Source organism: Carcharodon carcharias, chromosome 26 (genome assembly GCF_017639515.1).
Source record: "Carcharodon carcharias isolate sCarCar2 chromosome 26, sCarCar2.pri, whole genome shotgun sequence".
Lineage (NCBI taxonomy): Eukaryota > Metazoa > Chordata > Chondrichthyes > Lamniformes > Lamnidae > Carcharodon > Carcharodon carcharias.
Window position 1 is genome coordinate 39,664,464 of NC_054492.1, and position 17,782 is coordinate 39,682,245.

The window sequence follows — 17,782 nt, forward strand, 5'->3', positions numbered from 1 at the left end:
ATTGGGTCAAAATCTGTAAGCAACTTGGTGACGAACAATGAAGCGCTTCAATGCTTAGAACTGTAACAGTTCATATTTAACTTGTTTTCTTGGTTAAAATGACTTCTTTTAGATGAGCAACGTTGAAGCACCTTTATTAAATGGGTTTTATTATTTGTGATAACTGAAGAACACCGATTTAAGATTATTGTTAAGGGAGCAATATATGCTAGCTAGATTTGTTGATGACACAAGGATAGGTCGGGAAGTTAAGTTGTCAAGAGGAGGTAGAGTCTACAAAGGAATTTAGGTTAAGTAAATTGACACAAAGATTGGCCGAGTAGTGGATAGTCTAGAGGATAGCCATAATCTCCAAAACGATATAGATGGGCTGGTGGAGTGGGCGGTAAAGTGGCAGATGGATTTTAACATAGAGAAGCGTGAGGTCATACATTTAGGGAGGTCAAACAGTTTCAGGGATTACAAAATCAATGGGAATATACTAAGAGGGGTAGATGAAGTGAGAGATCTTGGCGTACAAGTACACAGGTCCCTGAAGGCAGCAGTTCAACTAGACAAGGTTGTAAAGAAGGCATATGGAATGCTGTCCTTCATTGGCAGAGGTAAAGAATATAAAAGTAAGGATATAATGTTAGAATTGTATAAAACACTGGTGAGGTCACATCTGGAGTATTGTGTGCAGTTCTGGTCACAACATTACAGGAAGGACATAATAGCTCTGGAGAGAGTGCAGAGGAGGTTTACAAGAATGTTGCTAGGGTTAGAAAAGTGTAGCTACGAGGAGAGAATGGATAGTTTGGGGTTATTTTCCTTAGAACAAAGAAAGCTGAGAGGTGACTTGATTGAGGTGTACAAAATTGAGGGGAATAGAGCAGACAGGATAAAATTGTTTCTCTTGGTGGAGAATTCTAGCACCAGGGGACATAGATTCAAGATAACTGGCAGAAGGTGTAGGGGGGACATGAGGAAGAACTTTTTTACACAGAGGGTAGTGGGTGTCTGGAATTCGCTGCCCAAGTTGGTGGTAGAGGCAGAAACTCTAAACTCTTTTAAAAAGTACCTGGATCTGCACCTTAAGCACTGTAAGCTGCAGGGCTAAGGGCTGGGAGCAGGAAGGTGGGATTAGAAAGGGCACCTGGGTGTCCTTGGGCAAGATGGGCCAAATGGCCTCCTCCTGTGCTGTAACTTTTCTATGGTTCTATATGTAGTGCCTTTATTATGTTTTGAAGATATCCGACAGTGCTTCAAAATAATTAATTTTAATTGCAGCTACTGTTACACAGGCAAATGTCACAGCCGATTTGTGCAAAGAAAAGCTGACATGTGGTAAATGATATTCAGTTTGGTGAAAGGAAGATTTTGAGTAGAAAACTGGAAGATTTCCCTACTCTTCGAATAGTGTTATCACAACTTTTGCATTAAACTGAGCAAGCATATAAGGTTTTATGTTTCATTAGAAATGATTGCACTTCTAACAACAATGTAGTATTCTCTCGGTGGTTCTAGATCCTACTTGATGTTTTCTTGCAAGGCTGAGCCAATCAAAGCACTTGGAACGAATTGAATTAAGATAGGCAGCTCAGTTCCTCAACCACGCTTCTACAGATACGTTGTTTATTTTGCCTGTATCTCAAAAATAAATTTCATTCTAATTATCCATTCAGGAGCTGTGTACTTTTTTACCTCAAGGGATTAGAATTAAATTTTTGATTTGGCAAAGTTCCATGCTTTCAGTTTAACTAAATATTTCAAGCAAATTAAATCCAGTATTGATTCAGGATTCCAGTATTGTACTTAATTTTGGTGCAAAATACAACCATTCAAAAATAAACACTTAAAAGCATGTACTCCGTGCAATAAAGTTTTGTTTGGGTATTGTTAGGATCTGTGTGTGCCTGAAAGATGCTTGTACTTCTGTCTCCTGATCTGTACCTGTGAGATAATCTCTTTCTAATTGTATCAAGCCCTAAATTGGACTTTTTGTTCCTAGGAAAAGTTCCAGAGAGGGGAACCCTTCCACCATATGGCAGAGATCCAGGAATACCAGTATGTCAAGTAAGTTTGTTCTTTTTCTGATGTGCATTTGATGGTATGTTTTTGCAACTATTAATTCTCTGTATGTAGTTCTGAAGAATGCATGGTTTTTATCAAGTTAAATAAAACCATAAAAGCTTGAAAATGAATGTGAGCTTCTCTTTTGACCTAATTAGACCCTAATTCAGTTCTGTTTTGTCTCTGCACAAAAATGCTAACCTTCATATAGAAATTTTGTGCTTCATTTTCACCGTTCCAGCAAGTAAATTTGTTTATTGCTTTGAGGTAAGTACTCAAATACATTACAATCCATGTGCATATTTCAGATAATGAGCATATCATACCAGCAATAGAGGTGTAATACTGTTGTGCAATGTATCCTCTAAGCTGAGCCTGAAGAATGCACAGAACAATTTAAATGGACTGTGCGCTTTAGGAAATCACTCATCCTAATTTGCATAGTGCTATATAGGCTATGTTGGTTTCCTGATCTGTGTATTTGTGAACTCTTGGGATGCCTTGTTTTGACATTCACCATAATTGGTCACATCATGCAATCCTAGTTATGTTTGATTGAAAATTTTCGTGGGATATGGGATGTCCATTATGGGGAGGTGGTGGTGTAGTGGTATTGTCAATCTGGATAGTAATCCAGAGACTCTGGGGTCTCGGGTTCAAATCCCACCACGACAGAAAGTAGAATTTAAACTCAATAAAAATATGGAATTAAAAATCTAAAGACGACCATGAAACAGAAATTAGGAGCAGGAGTAGGCAATTGAGCCCATCGAGCCTGTTCTGCCATTCATTATGATCATGGCTGATCATACAACCCAATAGCCTGCTCCCGCTTTCTCCCCATTTCCTGAGATCCCTTTTGCCCCAAGAGCTATATCTAACTCCTTCTTGAAAACGTATAATGTTTTGACCTCAACTACTTTCTGTGGTAGCGAATTCCACAGGCTCACCACTCTCTGGCTGAAGAAATTTCTCCTCATCTCAGTCCTAAATGGTCTACCCCGTATCCTCAGACTGTGACCCATGGTTCTGGACTCCCCCACCATTGGGAACATCCTTCCTGCATCTATCCTGTCCAGTCCTGTTAGAATTTTATAGGTTTCTGTGAGATCCCCCTTTTTCTTCTGAACTCCAGCGAATATAATCCTAATAGACTCAATCTCTCCTCATATGTCAGTCCCATCGTCAGTGACCGTTGTCAATTGTCTTAAAAATCCATCTGGTTCACTGATGGCCTTTAGGAAAGAAATTCTGCTGCCTTTACCTGGTCTGGTCTACATGTGACTCCAGACCCACAGCAATGTGGCTGACTCTTAAATGCCTTCTGAAATGGCCGAGCAAGCCATTCAGCTGTATAAACTGCTGCGATGTCTATAATGAATAAAATAAGGAATTAAACTGGAGGGACCACTTGGCATAGGTGACAACAATGGCAAACCCAGCTCCCTCAACACAGCAAAGTCCTCCTGACTAACATCTGGGAGCTTGTGCAAAAGTTGTGAGAGCTGTCCCACAGACTAGTCAAGCAACAGCCTGACATAGATGTACTCACGGAATCATACCTTACAGATAATGTCCTGGGCATCACCATCACCATTCTTGGATAAGTCCTGTTCCACTGGCAGGACAGACCCACCGGCGGTGGCGGCACAGTGATATACAGTTGGGATGGAGTTGCCCTGGGAATCCTTAGCATCGACTTCAGACCCTATGAAGTCTTGTGGCATCAGGTCAAACATGGGCAAGGATTGCCACATAACACCCTGCCCCCCCAGCCCTCCCCCTCAGCTGATGAATCAGTGCTCCTCCATGTTGAACACCACTTGGCGGAAGCACTGAGGGTGGCAAAGGCGCAGAATGTACTCTGGGTGGGAGAGTTCAATGTCCAACACAGAGTTGTTCAGGAGCACCACCACAGACCGAGCTGGCTGAGTTTTAAAGGACATAGCTGCTAGATTGGGTGTGTAGCAGTTGGTGAGAGAACCAACAAGAGGGAAAAACGTACTTGGCCTCATCTTCACCAATCTGCCTGCCACAGATGCATTTGTCCATGACAGCATTGGTAAGAGAGACCACCGCACAGGCCTTGTGGAGATGAAGTCCCATCTTCACATTGAGAATACCTTCCATTCCGTTGTGTGGCACTGCCACTGTGATAAATGGGTTAGACTTGATCAGATCTAGCAACTCAAGACTGGGCATCCATGAAGTGCTGTGGGCCATCAGCAGCAGCAGAATTGTTCTCGAATGCAATCTGTACCTCATGGCCTGGCATATCCCCCACACTACCATTACCATTGAGTCAGGGGATCAACCCTGGTTCAGTAAAGAGTGCAGGAGGGCATGCCAGGAGCAGTGCCAGGCATACCTAAAAATGAGTTGTCAACCTGGTGAAGCAGCAACTCAGGACTACTAGTGTGCCAAACAGCTTAAGCAGCATGAAATAGACAGAGCTAAGTGATTCCACAACCAATGGATCAGATCTAAACTCTGCAGTCCTGCCACATCCAGTCCTGAATGGTGGTAGACAGTTAACTCATTGGAGGAGGAGGCTGCACAAATATCCCCATCCTCAATGATGGAGGAGCCCAGCACATCAGTGCAAAAGATGAGGCAGAAGCATTTGCAATAAGCTTGAGCCAGAAGCGCCAAGTGGCTGATCCATCTTAGTCTCCTCGGGAGGTCCTCAGCCTCACAGATGCCAGCATTCCGCCAATTTGATTCACTCCACGTGATATCAGGAAACAGCTGAAGGCAGAGGATATTGCAACAGTTATGGGCCCTGACAATATTCTGGCAATGGTGCTGAAAAGTTGTGCTCCTAAACTTGCCGCAACCTGAGCCAAGCTGTCCAGTACAGCTACAACACTGGCATTTACCTGGCAATGTAGGAAATTGCCCAGGTACGTCGTGCACACAAAAAGCAGGACAAATCCAACCTGGCTAATTCCTGCCACACCAGTCTACTCTTGATTATCAATTCCTAGTGCAGTGGCATAGGCCCAACCATCTTCAGCTGCTTGATCAATGACCGACCTTCCTTCCATCATAAGGTTAGAAGTGCGGATGTTCGCAGGTGATTGCACAATATTCAGCATTCTTGACTCCTCAGATACTAAGGCAGTCCATGTCCAAATGCAGCAAGACCTGGGCAATATCTAGGCTTGGGCTGATGTGTAGTGAGAATGTTACTTGTCACTTAAGTGCCAGGCAATGACCATCTCCAACTAGAGCAAATCTAACCATTGCCCCTTGACATTAAATGGCATTACCATTGCTGAACCATTTTAATGCTGAACCATTTTAACCAAGCCCTCTGCTCAATTTTATTTATACCATTTGTGTAATACTTTCCTTCTTGCAAAATGCTATTAATTAGTCGGCCCATCAAAATTTGCATCAGTGTAAAAACAGTAGATATCTTTATCCATATTTAGCCGAAACAGGGTAGGCAATCATTGCAAAGCTACTTAGGTAAAGTAGCCTTCGAGTTTTTAAGTTGACAATTCAAGACTACTAGTTATCGTACAAGTTGATCCCTTGCTTGACCAATGGAAAGCTCTTGCTAATTTTCATTGTTTGAAATTTAAAATGTTATTTATATTGTCTGTGATTTCTACTTACTGTATTCTATATTGCACACAGTGGAAAATGCAATTTTTTTTACTGTGTTCCTGCAGCTGGTGGGTCTCTTTTAGTTGTGATGGGTAATTGCTACTTGAATGTATCCAGGTATGGAAAAATTTGTACCATGTGTACAAATCTTGATTTTGTAAAAAAAAATTCCAATTCCAATAGATCAATAGCTTAAATAGTTTAACCATGTCCAAGGTGAATACAGATATCTGCTGCATTTATCCTGCTACAGAATCCGAAAGGCCAACGAACAGCAATATGCAAGTAGGAACTGGAGGTCTTGCATCTCAGTAACTCATTTATACTCGCCAAAAGAAGAATTTTAGCTGGACATTGATGTGCATCTTTTATTATTTAGTAAACAGTGGAAGGACTGAATGACCCACTCTTATGCCTAGATCAAAAATTCATCTACCTTCAAGCCACGACCACATTGCCACTGTCAAGGTAGCATGTACCCATTGTACAGGTATACTGGGGTCTACATTTGATTTCACACTGGAATTAAATCTATTCTCACGTGTAGGATTTTAGCATTGAGAAATGTATGCATCATTTCAATATGTTGCATTTTCCTATTTTCTACCTCACATTCATAGCATCTGAGAAAGGCAAGACATTTTCAGTTTCTGAATATCTTCAGTAGTGAATGTGGTGCAGATTCTTAGTTCTGCTACAAAAAACTGCACTTGCAGCTTATCAAGGAGAATACCTGTGCTTGGTTTTGTGTAACCTGTTGACTGAAACAAAACTTGCATCATGAAAGAGTCTTTTTGTAAAGAGGGATTCAAACTGCAATGTCATTAGATGTGCGGTGTGCTAGCAAATAGGAATTTTAAGTGTTAACATGCACCTTTGGCCTGTATATTTATGCCGGTTTTGTTTTAAGTTAAACCTTTCACTGAAAAGCTTCCAGAAATTTTCAAAATTGCATACTTTTGTTTAAAAGTAATCCATTGGCTGTGAAGTGTTTTGAGAAGTCAGTCACTCTATAAATGGTATCTTTTTATGCAGAAATGTTTCTACATTTTACCACTGGTTAAGTCACAGTTTAAGTATATTTTGCAAAGACATCAGAAATAAACTGGGTTTATAGTAATTTATGTGGTAATAGTCGTGGAAATTGATAACTTATACTATAAGATCCTCAAGCATGGGTATCATACATATTTCCTTTTGAAGAACTCATGGTCATTATCCTTGTTTACACAGTTATATAAAACCAGCACTGTGGGAAAAGATTTGTTATAGCATCTCCTCCTTTCTGAGACTCCATTCAGGGCCTTCTTGTCTATTGACTCCGCCCTCAAATGCACAGCAGATGTTACAGACAAAAGCACATTTGTTTCTTTCTGCAAATGTCTTACTAAAAGCATAGTCTGGTTGTGATTTCAGAAGGTTTTTGTAGTTGAAGATACCCTGCTTGGTAACTTTATTCCCAAGTCATTCACTTTGTGCAAAGACCTTCCACCTGGCTTACCTTTTCTCCTAACATGCTAATTTTAAACTTCTGGCCCACTTTTTTGCCATGATAAAATTGTTTAATCAACTTTGTTGATCCCTTTCATAATTCTAAAATTTTAATAAGGTAATTTCAAAACCTTTTCCAAAGAAAGCCCAATTTTTCAATTTTCGCTTTGAGTTTCAATATTAAGCTTCCTATACATAGTTTGGATCGTGTATAATCAAATGTTTTAGTAGTCAGAATTGATTTTGTACACTCCATCTGTTACTGAAATGCAACACTTTGCAGCCATGTACTAAACTGACAGCTTCATAGATTTAGCTGTTATAACCAAGATCTCTTTCCTGATTCTCGATTTGTCTGACTGATTCTTCTGTTCATCACATAATTTTGGTTGCTTTTATACTGATTTATTTTATAAGGTTGTTAGAAAATAGAGACAGTTTAAGTTATATTTGTATTTGTGGGTGTTAAGAATGAGGTTTGGCTTTAAAGTTTGTTTGATTTATGTTTCTGTATTTGTGTGTTAAAAGGGTGAACTTGAGTTTTAGTTTCACTTTAAAAGGTGAAACCTGGGATCTAGTTTCATTTTTGAGGGAGACAGTAGGTCTAAAACTGTTTGTTTACCTGCATTTCTAATGAGTTTTATGACTCTTGGGGAGAAGTTAAAGCAAACACGTGAGTAGCGAAAAAACCTATGCTGTTGCCTAGCAACAGGGGTCCAGAGAGGCAGGCCCCATGTGCATACACAAAAACTAAAGAGAAAGCAGTTTACTTTCAGTTAAAAACAGCTGCCAGGGAGAGAATGAAGCAGAAGGGCAAATGGCAAGCCCCAAATTGAAGTTGAAGCCAGAACTCCAGAGAGACTGGACACTGGGAGAGGGAGCTACAGTGTGAGAGCAAATATTCCAAAAGAGTGAGACAGAAACATGTGGAAGTCCCAAGAAGATGACTTAGTCCAAGGAAGGACACGAGCCTGAAAAGGTTCTGTTAAGTGAAGTTAAAGAGCAGAGGAAGGCTTCAAGCTTAAAAGTAAGAAAAGTTGCATGAAGCAAATTTTAAGCTAGAGGCCAGCAGGTGGAAAGAGACAGCTGAAGGTCTGTAACTCTTGGCTATGGGCATGTAAAGCTGTGGTGTACTATTGATAGCTGAGTCAGTGAGAGAGTGTGCATGAAAGTAAGCTTAAATGCATGCGGCGATCCAGGGAAGAGGAATATCAGAAGGAGAGTTCAAAACCCTGGAGATGGACACTTGCGGGAGCAATCTGAGAGAAAGCGTTGGTTTGGGAGAATATTCCAAAGCAAGTTCTTGGAAACCGTCATGTGAAAGACTGAGTTCAGCGAGACTGATTGGCTCATGGTGTGACAAGCATCTGGGGGGAAGCTGATGAGGGATTCATAGCATCTGTTTGGACTGACATCTGTCACTTGGTTTCACAATGTGGTGTGCCTGATCACAGGTTGCCAATTAGTTTACATGGACTGTGTATTTACTGCGAACCTTAGGATATAAGAGAGTTTTTGTAACTTGTGTTATCCTCCTGCTTATATGTGAAACCATGTTGTACTGTAGTTCATCTTTCCTTGCTTAATGTTTCATTCTTTTGTTAAAAGTTCATCACATGACCTGGGACCAAGCCTGTCCAGTAATAATATCAGCTGGGATCATAACAAGACCCAAATCTCTCTCAACATTATTGCTGCAGGTGCAGCAGCGTGGCCAGTTGTAAGATCAACTTAGGGTTACAGCTTATATTTTCCCGACAATGTGTTTTAACCCTCAGAAGAGCACTCGTGAACTTTTGCATTTCTCAGCCAACCATACTTATGCCATCTAAGTATTTTTTTTATTCATTCATGAGATGTGGGCTTCGCTGGCTGGGCCAGCATTTATTGCCCAAACCTCATTGCCCTTGAGAAGGTGGTAGTGAGCTGCCTTCATGAATCACAGCATCCACGTGGTGTAGGTACACCCCACAGTGCTGTTAGGAAGGGAGTTCCAGGATTTTGACCCAGTGACTGAAGGAACGGCGATCTATTTCCAAGTCAGGTTGGTGAGTGGCTTGGAGGGGAACTTCCAGGTAGTGTTGTTCCCATCTATCTGCTGCCCTTGTTCTTCTAGATAGCAATGGTTGTGGGTTTGGAATATGCTGTCGAAGGAGCCTTGGTAAATTCTTGCAGTGCATCTTGTAGATGGTACACACTGCTGCTACTGTGCGTCAGTGGTGGGGGAGTGAATGTTTGTGGATGTGGTGCCAATCAAGCAGGCTGCTTTGTCCTGGACGGTGTTATGCTGCTTCAGTGTTGTGGGAACTGCAGTCATCCAGGCACGTGCATTGTATTCCATTGCACTCCTGACATGTGCCTTGTAGATGGTGGACAGACTGTGAGGAATCAGGAGGTGAGATGCTTGTTGTACTATTCCTAGCCGCTGACCTGCTCATGTAGCCACAGTATTTATCTGGCTAGTCCAGTTCAGTTTCTGGTCAATGGTAACCCCCAGGATGTTGATAGTGGGGGATTCAGTGATGGTAATGCCATTGAACATCAAGGGGCAATGTTTGGATTCTCTCTTGTTGGAGATGGTCATTGCCTAACACTTGTGTGCCACGAATGTTACTTGCCACTTGTCAGCCCATGCCTGGATATTGTCCAGATCTTTCTGCATTTGGACGTGGGCTGCTTCAGTATCTGAGGAGTCACGAATGGTACTGAACATTGTGCAATCATCGACAAACATCCCCACATTTGACCTTATGATGGAAGGAAGGTCATTGAATCAGCTGAAGATGTTTGGGCCTAGGACACTACCCTGAGGACCTCCTGCTGTGATGTTCTGGAGCTGAGATGACTGACCTCTAACATCCAGAACCATCTTCTTTTGTGCTAGGTGTGACCCCAACCAGCAGAGAGTTTTCTCCCCGATTCCCATTGACTCCACTGTTGCTAGGGCTCTTTGATGCCACACTCGGTCGAATGCGGCCTTGATGTCAAGGGTAGTCACTCTCACCTCACCTCGGGGGTTCAGCTCTTTTGTCCGTGTTTGAACCAAGGCTGTAATGAGGTCAGGAGTTGAGTGGACCTGGCGGAACCCAAACTGGGCGTCACTGAACAGGTTAATGCTAAGCAGCTGCCGCTTGATCGCACTGTTGATGACCACTTCCATTACTTTACGGATGATTGAGAATAGGCTGATTGGGTGGTAATCAGCCGGGTTGGATTTGTCCTGCTTTTTGTGGACAGGACATACCTGGGCAATTTTCCACATAGCCGGGTAGATGCCATTGTAGTAGCTGCCCTGGAACAGCTTGGCTAGGGGCGTGGCAAGTTCTGGAGCATATGTTTTCAGGACTTTTGCTGGAATATTGTCAGGGCCCATAGCCTTTGCAGTATCCAATGCCTTCAGCTGTTTCTTGTTATCACGTGGAGTGAATCGAATTGGCTGAAGACTGGCATCTGTAATGCTGAGGACTTCCAGAGGGGGCCAAGATGCATCGTCCACTCAGCACTTCTGGCTTAAGATTGTAGTAAATGCTTCAACCTTATCTTTTGCACTGATGTGCTGGGCTCCTCCATCATTGAGGATGGGGATATTTGTGGAGCCTCCTCCTCCAGTGAGTTGTTTAATTGTCCATCACCATTCATGACTGGATGTGGCAGGACTGCAGAGCTCAGATTTGATCCTTTGGTTGTGGGATCGCTTAGCTCTGCCTATCATTTGCTGCTTATGCTGTGTGGCACACTAGTAGTCCTGTGTTATAGCTTCACCAGGTTGACACCTCATTTTTAGGTATGCCTGGTACTGCTCCAGGCATGCCCTCCTGCATTCTTTATTGAGCAAGGGCTGATCCCCTGGCTTGATGATAATGGTGGTGTGGAGGATATGCTGAGCCATGAAGTTACAGATTGTTTTTGAGTACAAATCTGCTGTTGCTGATGGCGCACAGCGCTTAAGGATGCGCAGTCTTGAGTTGCTAGATGTGTTTGAAATCCTTCCCATTTATCATGGTGGCAGTGCCACACCGTGCAGTGGAAAGTATCCTCAATGTGAAGGTGGGGTTTCGCCTCCACGAGGACTGTGTGGTGGTCACTCCTACCAATACTGTCTTGGACAGATGCATCTGCGGTAGGCAAGTTGGTGAAAATGAGGTTAAGTACGTTTTTCCCTCTTGGTTCTCTCACCACCTGCTGCAGACCCTGTCCTTTAGGACTCGGTCAGTAGTGGTGCGACCAAGCCACTCCTGTTTCCTTTGTAGATTTTTATCCTTGATTCACTGGAAAAGAGTCAACTTGAGCATTTCTGCATTGTTATTGTTTGATAAGATACAAACTTCACCTGTCTGGGCAATAGCCGTGTGTTGTTCCAATACAGAATTGTGATTAACTTGTACAGCAGCCCTCAAATTTTCACCAAATGCCACTTCGATCATCCAAAGAAAAGATGCAATTTGACAGTGCGGGGCAGAGTTAATACCATTCTACTGGAGCATGGCTGTTGGTACCTTGTGTTATTTGAACTCCATCAGTAGGCAGAAAATTGGACTTGTTACCATTTAAAGTATTCCTAAATATTTCTAATAGCTGAAAAGGTCAAATTTTGAAACTGAACCGCAATTTCTATAGACTGATGATGCAGAAAACGTCTCAGAAATATCTAGTTATTGCAACTCTTTGCAAAAGTTAAGTTGTTTTCATTTGTTACAATTTAGTCTCACTGCAAACATACAAATGTACGAATTAGGAGCAGGAGCTATCGTGCCTGCTCCACCATTCAATAAGATCATGGCTGATCTGATTGTGGCTTCAACTCCACATCTGCCTACCCCCGGATAACCATTGACTCCCTTGTTAGTCAAGAATTTATCTTGCTCTGCGTTAAAAATATGCATTAACCCTGCCTCCTCCCGCTTTTTGGGGAAGAGAATTCCAAAGATTCACAACCCTCTGAGAGAAAAAAATTAATCTTTTCCTCCCCCTTAAAGGGGAGAAGCTTTAATTTTAAACTGTCCCCTCGTTCTAGTCTCTCTCACAAAGGGAAACATCCTTTCAGTATCCTTCCTGTCAAGTGCCCTCTGGATCTCGTATGTTCCAAAAAGATCAACACTGTCATCTAAACTCCAATGTACATGGGCCCAGCCAGTCCAACCTTTCCCCATAAGATAACTTCACCTTCCTCCCCCAACATCCCGGGTATCGGTTGAGACAAACTTCTCTGCTCCTAATACATTTATATCCTTTCTTAAATAAGGAGACAAAAACTGGGTGAGGTCTCACCAATGCTGTATGCAACTGTAGCAAAACATCCTGAGTTATATACTCTATTCCCCTGCAACACTCCATTTGCCTTTCTAATCACTTGCTGTACTTGCATACGTTTCCTGATTCATGTATGAGGATACCCAGATCCCTCGGTACCTCGAAGAGCATAAACAATTTAACAACACTTTACTCCTTCAGTGTCAGGCCACAAGAGGCAAAGCTGTTGCTGGAACAGTTATATGTTGGAATTATGCACTTATATCATAATGCGCCATCATTTAGTAATATTAACCTACATGACACGTTAAGTAATTTACACTGTAGTTTGTGATGTTTTGAGACATCAGCAAATCTAAACTTGAAGCTGTGGTTTAGATTTTATTGACATTGTTAATAACTGGGGTTTTTTGTGTTTGTTAATTAGCAAGATGAATGGATAATTCAGTGAGATGGTGACCTACATCTCAGTTTCTAGTTGCGTCCAGTTTTTCTTCTGCATTTTTTTAATAAAAAGAAATACATAGTTTTTCAATCAAGCTACTTTTCACCATGTGTTGATGTCTTGGCATGGTTGAGGAGTCGATGTAGAAGCTTGCTTGTGTCCTATAACTCAACGGGTACTACAATTATCACATTGGTGCAGTGGTTTTGAATTTATGGTGTAAATATGGTCTCAATCTGGAGTTAGGATCACTTGACAGTGCAGCAACGAAGAAAGAGCCTCTCAGCTTAGCTTAATTTTCACAAGATTTAAGCTTCATGTTTGATGTTGATGCAAAGCCAAACTATTAAAGGACAGTTACTAAATTTACCATGAAAATGCAGTTAGATGCAACAAGTTAGTTTATCTGCTAAGTATTGAGTTCTTTGTGGGGATAAAAAAATGCCATGAAAAAGCAGCCAAGGGATGCAAAGAAAGAAATTGACAGATATCTGATTCTACAATGCCAACGTTGGAAACAAAAATCTCTCAACGGAGTGGCTAAGGCATCTGTAAAAATCACAAAGCTTCAAGGCAATCTCTTGAAATTTTAAATATCATCTTTGCCATTAAAATGTCTTGTAGGCTTCCACGGGAGCATAATAAACCAAGTTTGATATCAAACCACATAAGGAGACATCAAGTTAGATGACCAAAAGCTTGGATTTAAGAAGGGTCTTAAGGGGGGGAAAGCGAGGTAGAAAGGCAGAGAGGTGTAGAGAGGATATTCCAGAATGAGGGACCAAAGCAACAGAGGGTGTGACCATCAATGGTAGAGCAGTTGAAAACGGGGGGGTACGCAAGCGGCCACATTAGAGGAACAAAGAAAGCTGAGGATTGTAGGCCTGGAGGAGTTTACAGCAATAGGGAGGAGTGAGACTATGGAGGGAATTCGCAAACAAGGATGAGAATTTTAAAGTCAAGGTGTTGCCTGACCAGGAGCCAATGCTGGTCAATGAGCAGAGGTATGATAGAGGAATGGGATTTGATGCAAGTTAAGACACGAGTCGCAGAGTTTTGGATGACTTCAGTCTTAGAGGGTAGACTGCAGGAAACCAACCAGGAGTGGAATATGAAATTATGATCTCAGTTTTGTAAATCTTAATTAAGAATGGTGGTTTTATTGCATAAGTACAATAAATTTTATACAGTCGTGCAAGATTCCATACTTGACCCTTGTTGGTTGCTTATTAATGTTGTTTCCATGTGTTGGTGTAAATCGTAAACAATGCTAAGCTTGAATGTCAGTTATTTTGTATCTGTATATTGTGTTGTAGTGCTTCGCTACTCAGTACCCCAAGTTGCTGGCTTTTTCTCCAGTGAGCTAGATTAGCCTGATTACTCTGGCAGGATGCAGTTGATGGATGACTGTCATTATCTCCTCAAGTCTGCAAGACATTTTAGCGTCAAAGATGATAATTAAAATTTCAAGAGATTGCTTTGAAGCATTGTGATTTTTACAGATGTTTTTTCCATTCAGTTAAGAATTTTTTTTGTGCCAGTGTTAGTATTGGAGAATCAGATATTTGTCAGTTTCTTTCTTTACATTCCTTTGTTGCCTTGGGCTTTTTTCAACAAAGAAATCAATACTCAGCACATTAGCTGAGACCTGAAGCAGTGCAGTTTAGTACAAAGGATTTAATAGAATCTTGTCCAACACAAAACACTGGAGGGGATCCTATTCAACCTAATTTCTGTCAGCTCCTATTGATTACTCATTTAAGATTTTATCCTGTAAGAACCTACTGGTACTGAACTGTGTTCCTAATCTGGCTAGATGAACCCAGAATGGAGTTGAGAAGTTGAATTTCTTTAAAAAAAAGCTGTGACTAAAATCTGCTCATGCTCCTTAACAATAAACAATGTTAATGTTGTGGTTGCTTATTTTTGAGATCAAAAAGGCATTCATATATTAATTTTTGTCTGAACGTTTTTAACAAGCTTTGTGGTTGAAAACTGCATGCTGCACTGCCAACAGATGGGAACAGTTCTTGCCGCCAGTTATGAGGAGGTAATCTGGAGGAAAGGAAGAGGCAGTCTCAAATAAGGGAGGAAGGCAGTCTAGACAGCCTCTAATTGCCCAGGCTGTCTAAGAAGTACTGAAGCTATGGAGAAGCCGAGTGCGATACCAGTAACCATAATTCCAATTCCTCATTCATCAACAGCCCCACACTCATTGCCTTCCGTCTGACACTGACGTTACAGCATCCACTTGACAGCAGTGCAAAAGTAAAAACCACCACAAAATAAATATTCCAATCCAAATTTATCAATAAAATCATGCCATATCACACAAAGAAATGAACTAATCTTCCTTGTGCATTCCCTTAGTGCTTGTTTTTCGTGTGCCTTTGCTACCCTCCTGCTGTTGCACAGTGATACCCCAGTGTCTGCAGCATGGCTTTAGTTGGGGAGACTGAAGATGACTTTGGAGAACAACCAAGCGCAGAAGATTTGGCTGGAGACTGGACCATCTCAGCATGAGAGCCAGCAGTACGGACTGACAGTCAACAGCAAGAGCGTGGCAGATTGGCAATGGTGGGAGGATGAATGCTATCTTCTAGAATGAACAACAGCAGTGGTTTGTGCTCCATGGAGCCTACTGCTCTCCTGGGGTAGTGCCTTGCCAGTCCTGTTAATTGGTTGCAGGACTGATTGCTGGACTGCTGTGACAGCCTGCAAGCCTCTTTATACACTAATCCATATCCATGATGGCAGCAACATTGCATGATTGCATGGCAACAAGCTGACCTTGTATGACAGCAAACTGAGTTTCCACTGCAGCACTTGTGTTGGGTGGTTGCTGCTTACGCTGTGGTGAGAGCTCCATCATCGTCCATCAGATGCTGCATCACGGTTTGGTTCACATGTGCAAGTGGAGTTGGCCACCTCTTGGTTACTGGAAAGGACATGCTCCAAGCTCTACGTGAAGCAACATGCCAAGTTGGTGATGGACTCCTTCATGCTGCATAACATTGACAGCAAGCTTTCTGGCAGGCTTCCTAATACACAAGCATTTTGTTTTTCATGCTCCTTGGTATTCTTCCAAAGGCTGCCCCATCTAAGTCCTCCTCTGAGTTCTCTGCAGTAGAACCTGTGCACAACCTTTCTCCTTGGGAACTGTGTTTTCCTTTCCCCCTGCCCTGGTTGCCATGCGCTCCATGTCCAATGTTTCTCAATGTGCAGATCTATCCTCTTTGATATGTACAGTTCAGTATTTCAACTGATGGCTGCAAATGTGAATTCAAGTGTCATTGTTCTATCTTCACCATCATCCCCCTCTTAGTATCACCTCCCCTCTTCACTGCCTGACCAATTTGCACCTGTTGGGTGTTTGAAAGGAAGAAGGCACAAGGGTAAGATCATAGTGATAGCAGTGGGGTAAAGTAAGAGGTGCAGGTTTACAGCTTGTAGATTTGGAGGGCTTTAGGTCCACCTCTGACCATGATCTCAGCATTGGCTGTCCTATAAACAGCCAGCATTGTTTTCTCAGTGAGGGTTAGGGCATGCCAGGCATACCTCTTCCCCTTTGTTTAACTCATGATGCTTTTGGTTGGGTGCCCCTTGTCCTGCATGAGGGACGGAAGTGTGTGAATGTCATGCCATCTGTTGGGCTGATGTGGTATTCATGGTAAAAACAAAAATAAAAATACCTGGAAAATCTCAGCAGGTCTGGCAGTATCTGCGGAGAGGAACACAGTTAACGTTTCGAGTCCGAATGACTCTTCAACAGAACTAAGTAAAAATAGAAGAGAGGTGAAATATAAGCTGGTTTAAGGGGGGGGGGGGGGGTTGCGGTGGGACAAATAGAATTGTCTACATGTCCCACCACCCCCCTTTAAACCAGCTTATATTTCACCTCTTTTCTATTTTTACTTAGTTCTGTTGAAGAGTCATACGGACTCGAAACATTAACTGTGTTCCTCTCTACAGATGCTGCCAGACCTGCTGAGTTTTCCCAGGTATTTGTATTTTTATTTTTGTTTTTTGGATTTCCAGCATCCGCGGTTTTTTTTTTTCTTTTATCTTAGTGGTATTCATGGTGACTGTGTACGCAACCTGTGAAATTCAGGTGTGAAACTTGCTGCAGTGCTGAGTGTTTGAGGGTCAGGTAACGCACATGGATATTAGCCATGAGCCCTGCTTGATCAAGATTGTTGGTTGGTGAGTGATGGTGATTGGATGATTTGAACAGCATCTGAGGATATTGGTGCAGTTGATAGGATATGGCATTTAAAGATATTTACTGACGGAAAGAAGAGACATGCCGTCAAAGGTTTTTGTCTTGCACTCATCAGGACAGAAAAGCTTTGACAGCATGTCTCTTTTTTTTCCAGCAATACTCAAGTTCTGTACTACCAAGCAAATCTACTGACCGTAACCACTTGGGTGAGGCCATTGAACTTCTTGCAGCACTGCATCCAGGTCCTTAGGGCTTGACTCCTGGCATTGATTCCATGGGTATCTGCCCCTGCTGCCTTTGAGGTGTGTGGAGTACCATGCTTTTCCTTTGCAAGGTGCAGACTAACCTGAAGTGGTCAAGTCCATCTTTAAGTAGAGCTCACCACTTTGGATATTGGCTCTTTGCTATCGCATCCAGTCAGTGAACAGCGCAGTGAACGATAGCTTTAAAGCAGGCTTGGCCAACCTTCTTGCACTGGGGGGCCATGTTTCAATTTTTCTATCACCTGGGGTGGGCCGATGAGCAAATTTTGGGAAAATGAGGTTTGGCACAATATTAAACACAAATTTCAACAAAAAAAAAAAAGCTGATGTATGGAAAGGAATAGCCCGCTGAGCCAAAAAAAATTACAATAAATTATTTTTAAAAATGAGTAGCAAGTAAAGACGACCATTCGAGTATCCAAGGCTGTGTGTGTCCAGCTCAAT

At 42.2% G+C, this 17,782-nt stretch overlaps 1 protein-coding gene across 16 annotated transcripts in view; it reads left to right on the forward strand.

Moving 5' to 3' along the window:
- Positions 1-17,782, forward strand: part of tcf12 (transcription factor 12) — a 288,087-nt gene that overhangs the window by 156,547 nt on the left and 113,758 nt on the right. For 15 of the 16 annotated variants that reach the window (XM_041174657.1, XM_041174662.1, XM_041174667.1 and 12 more), the window contains one exon: positions 1,991-2,055. In XM_041174657.1, the coding sequence (XP_041030591.1) occupies positions 1,991-2,055 (65 nt within the window). The remainder of the gene's footprint in view (positions 1-1,990; positions 2,056-17,782) is intronic. The other variant, XM_041174659.1, reaches the window with a different exon arrangement.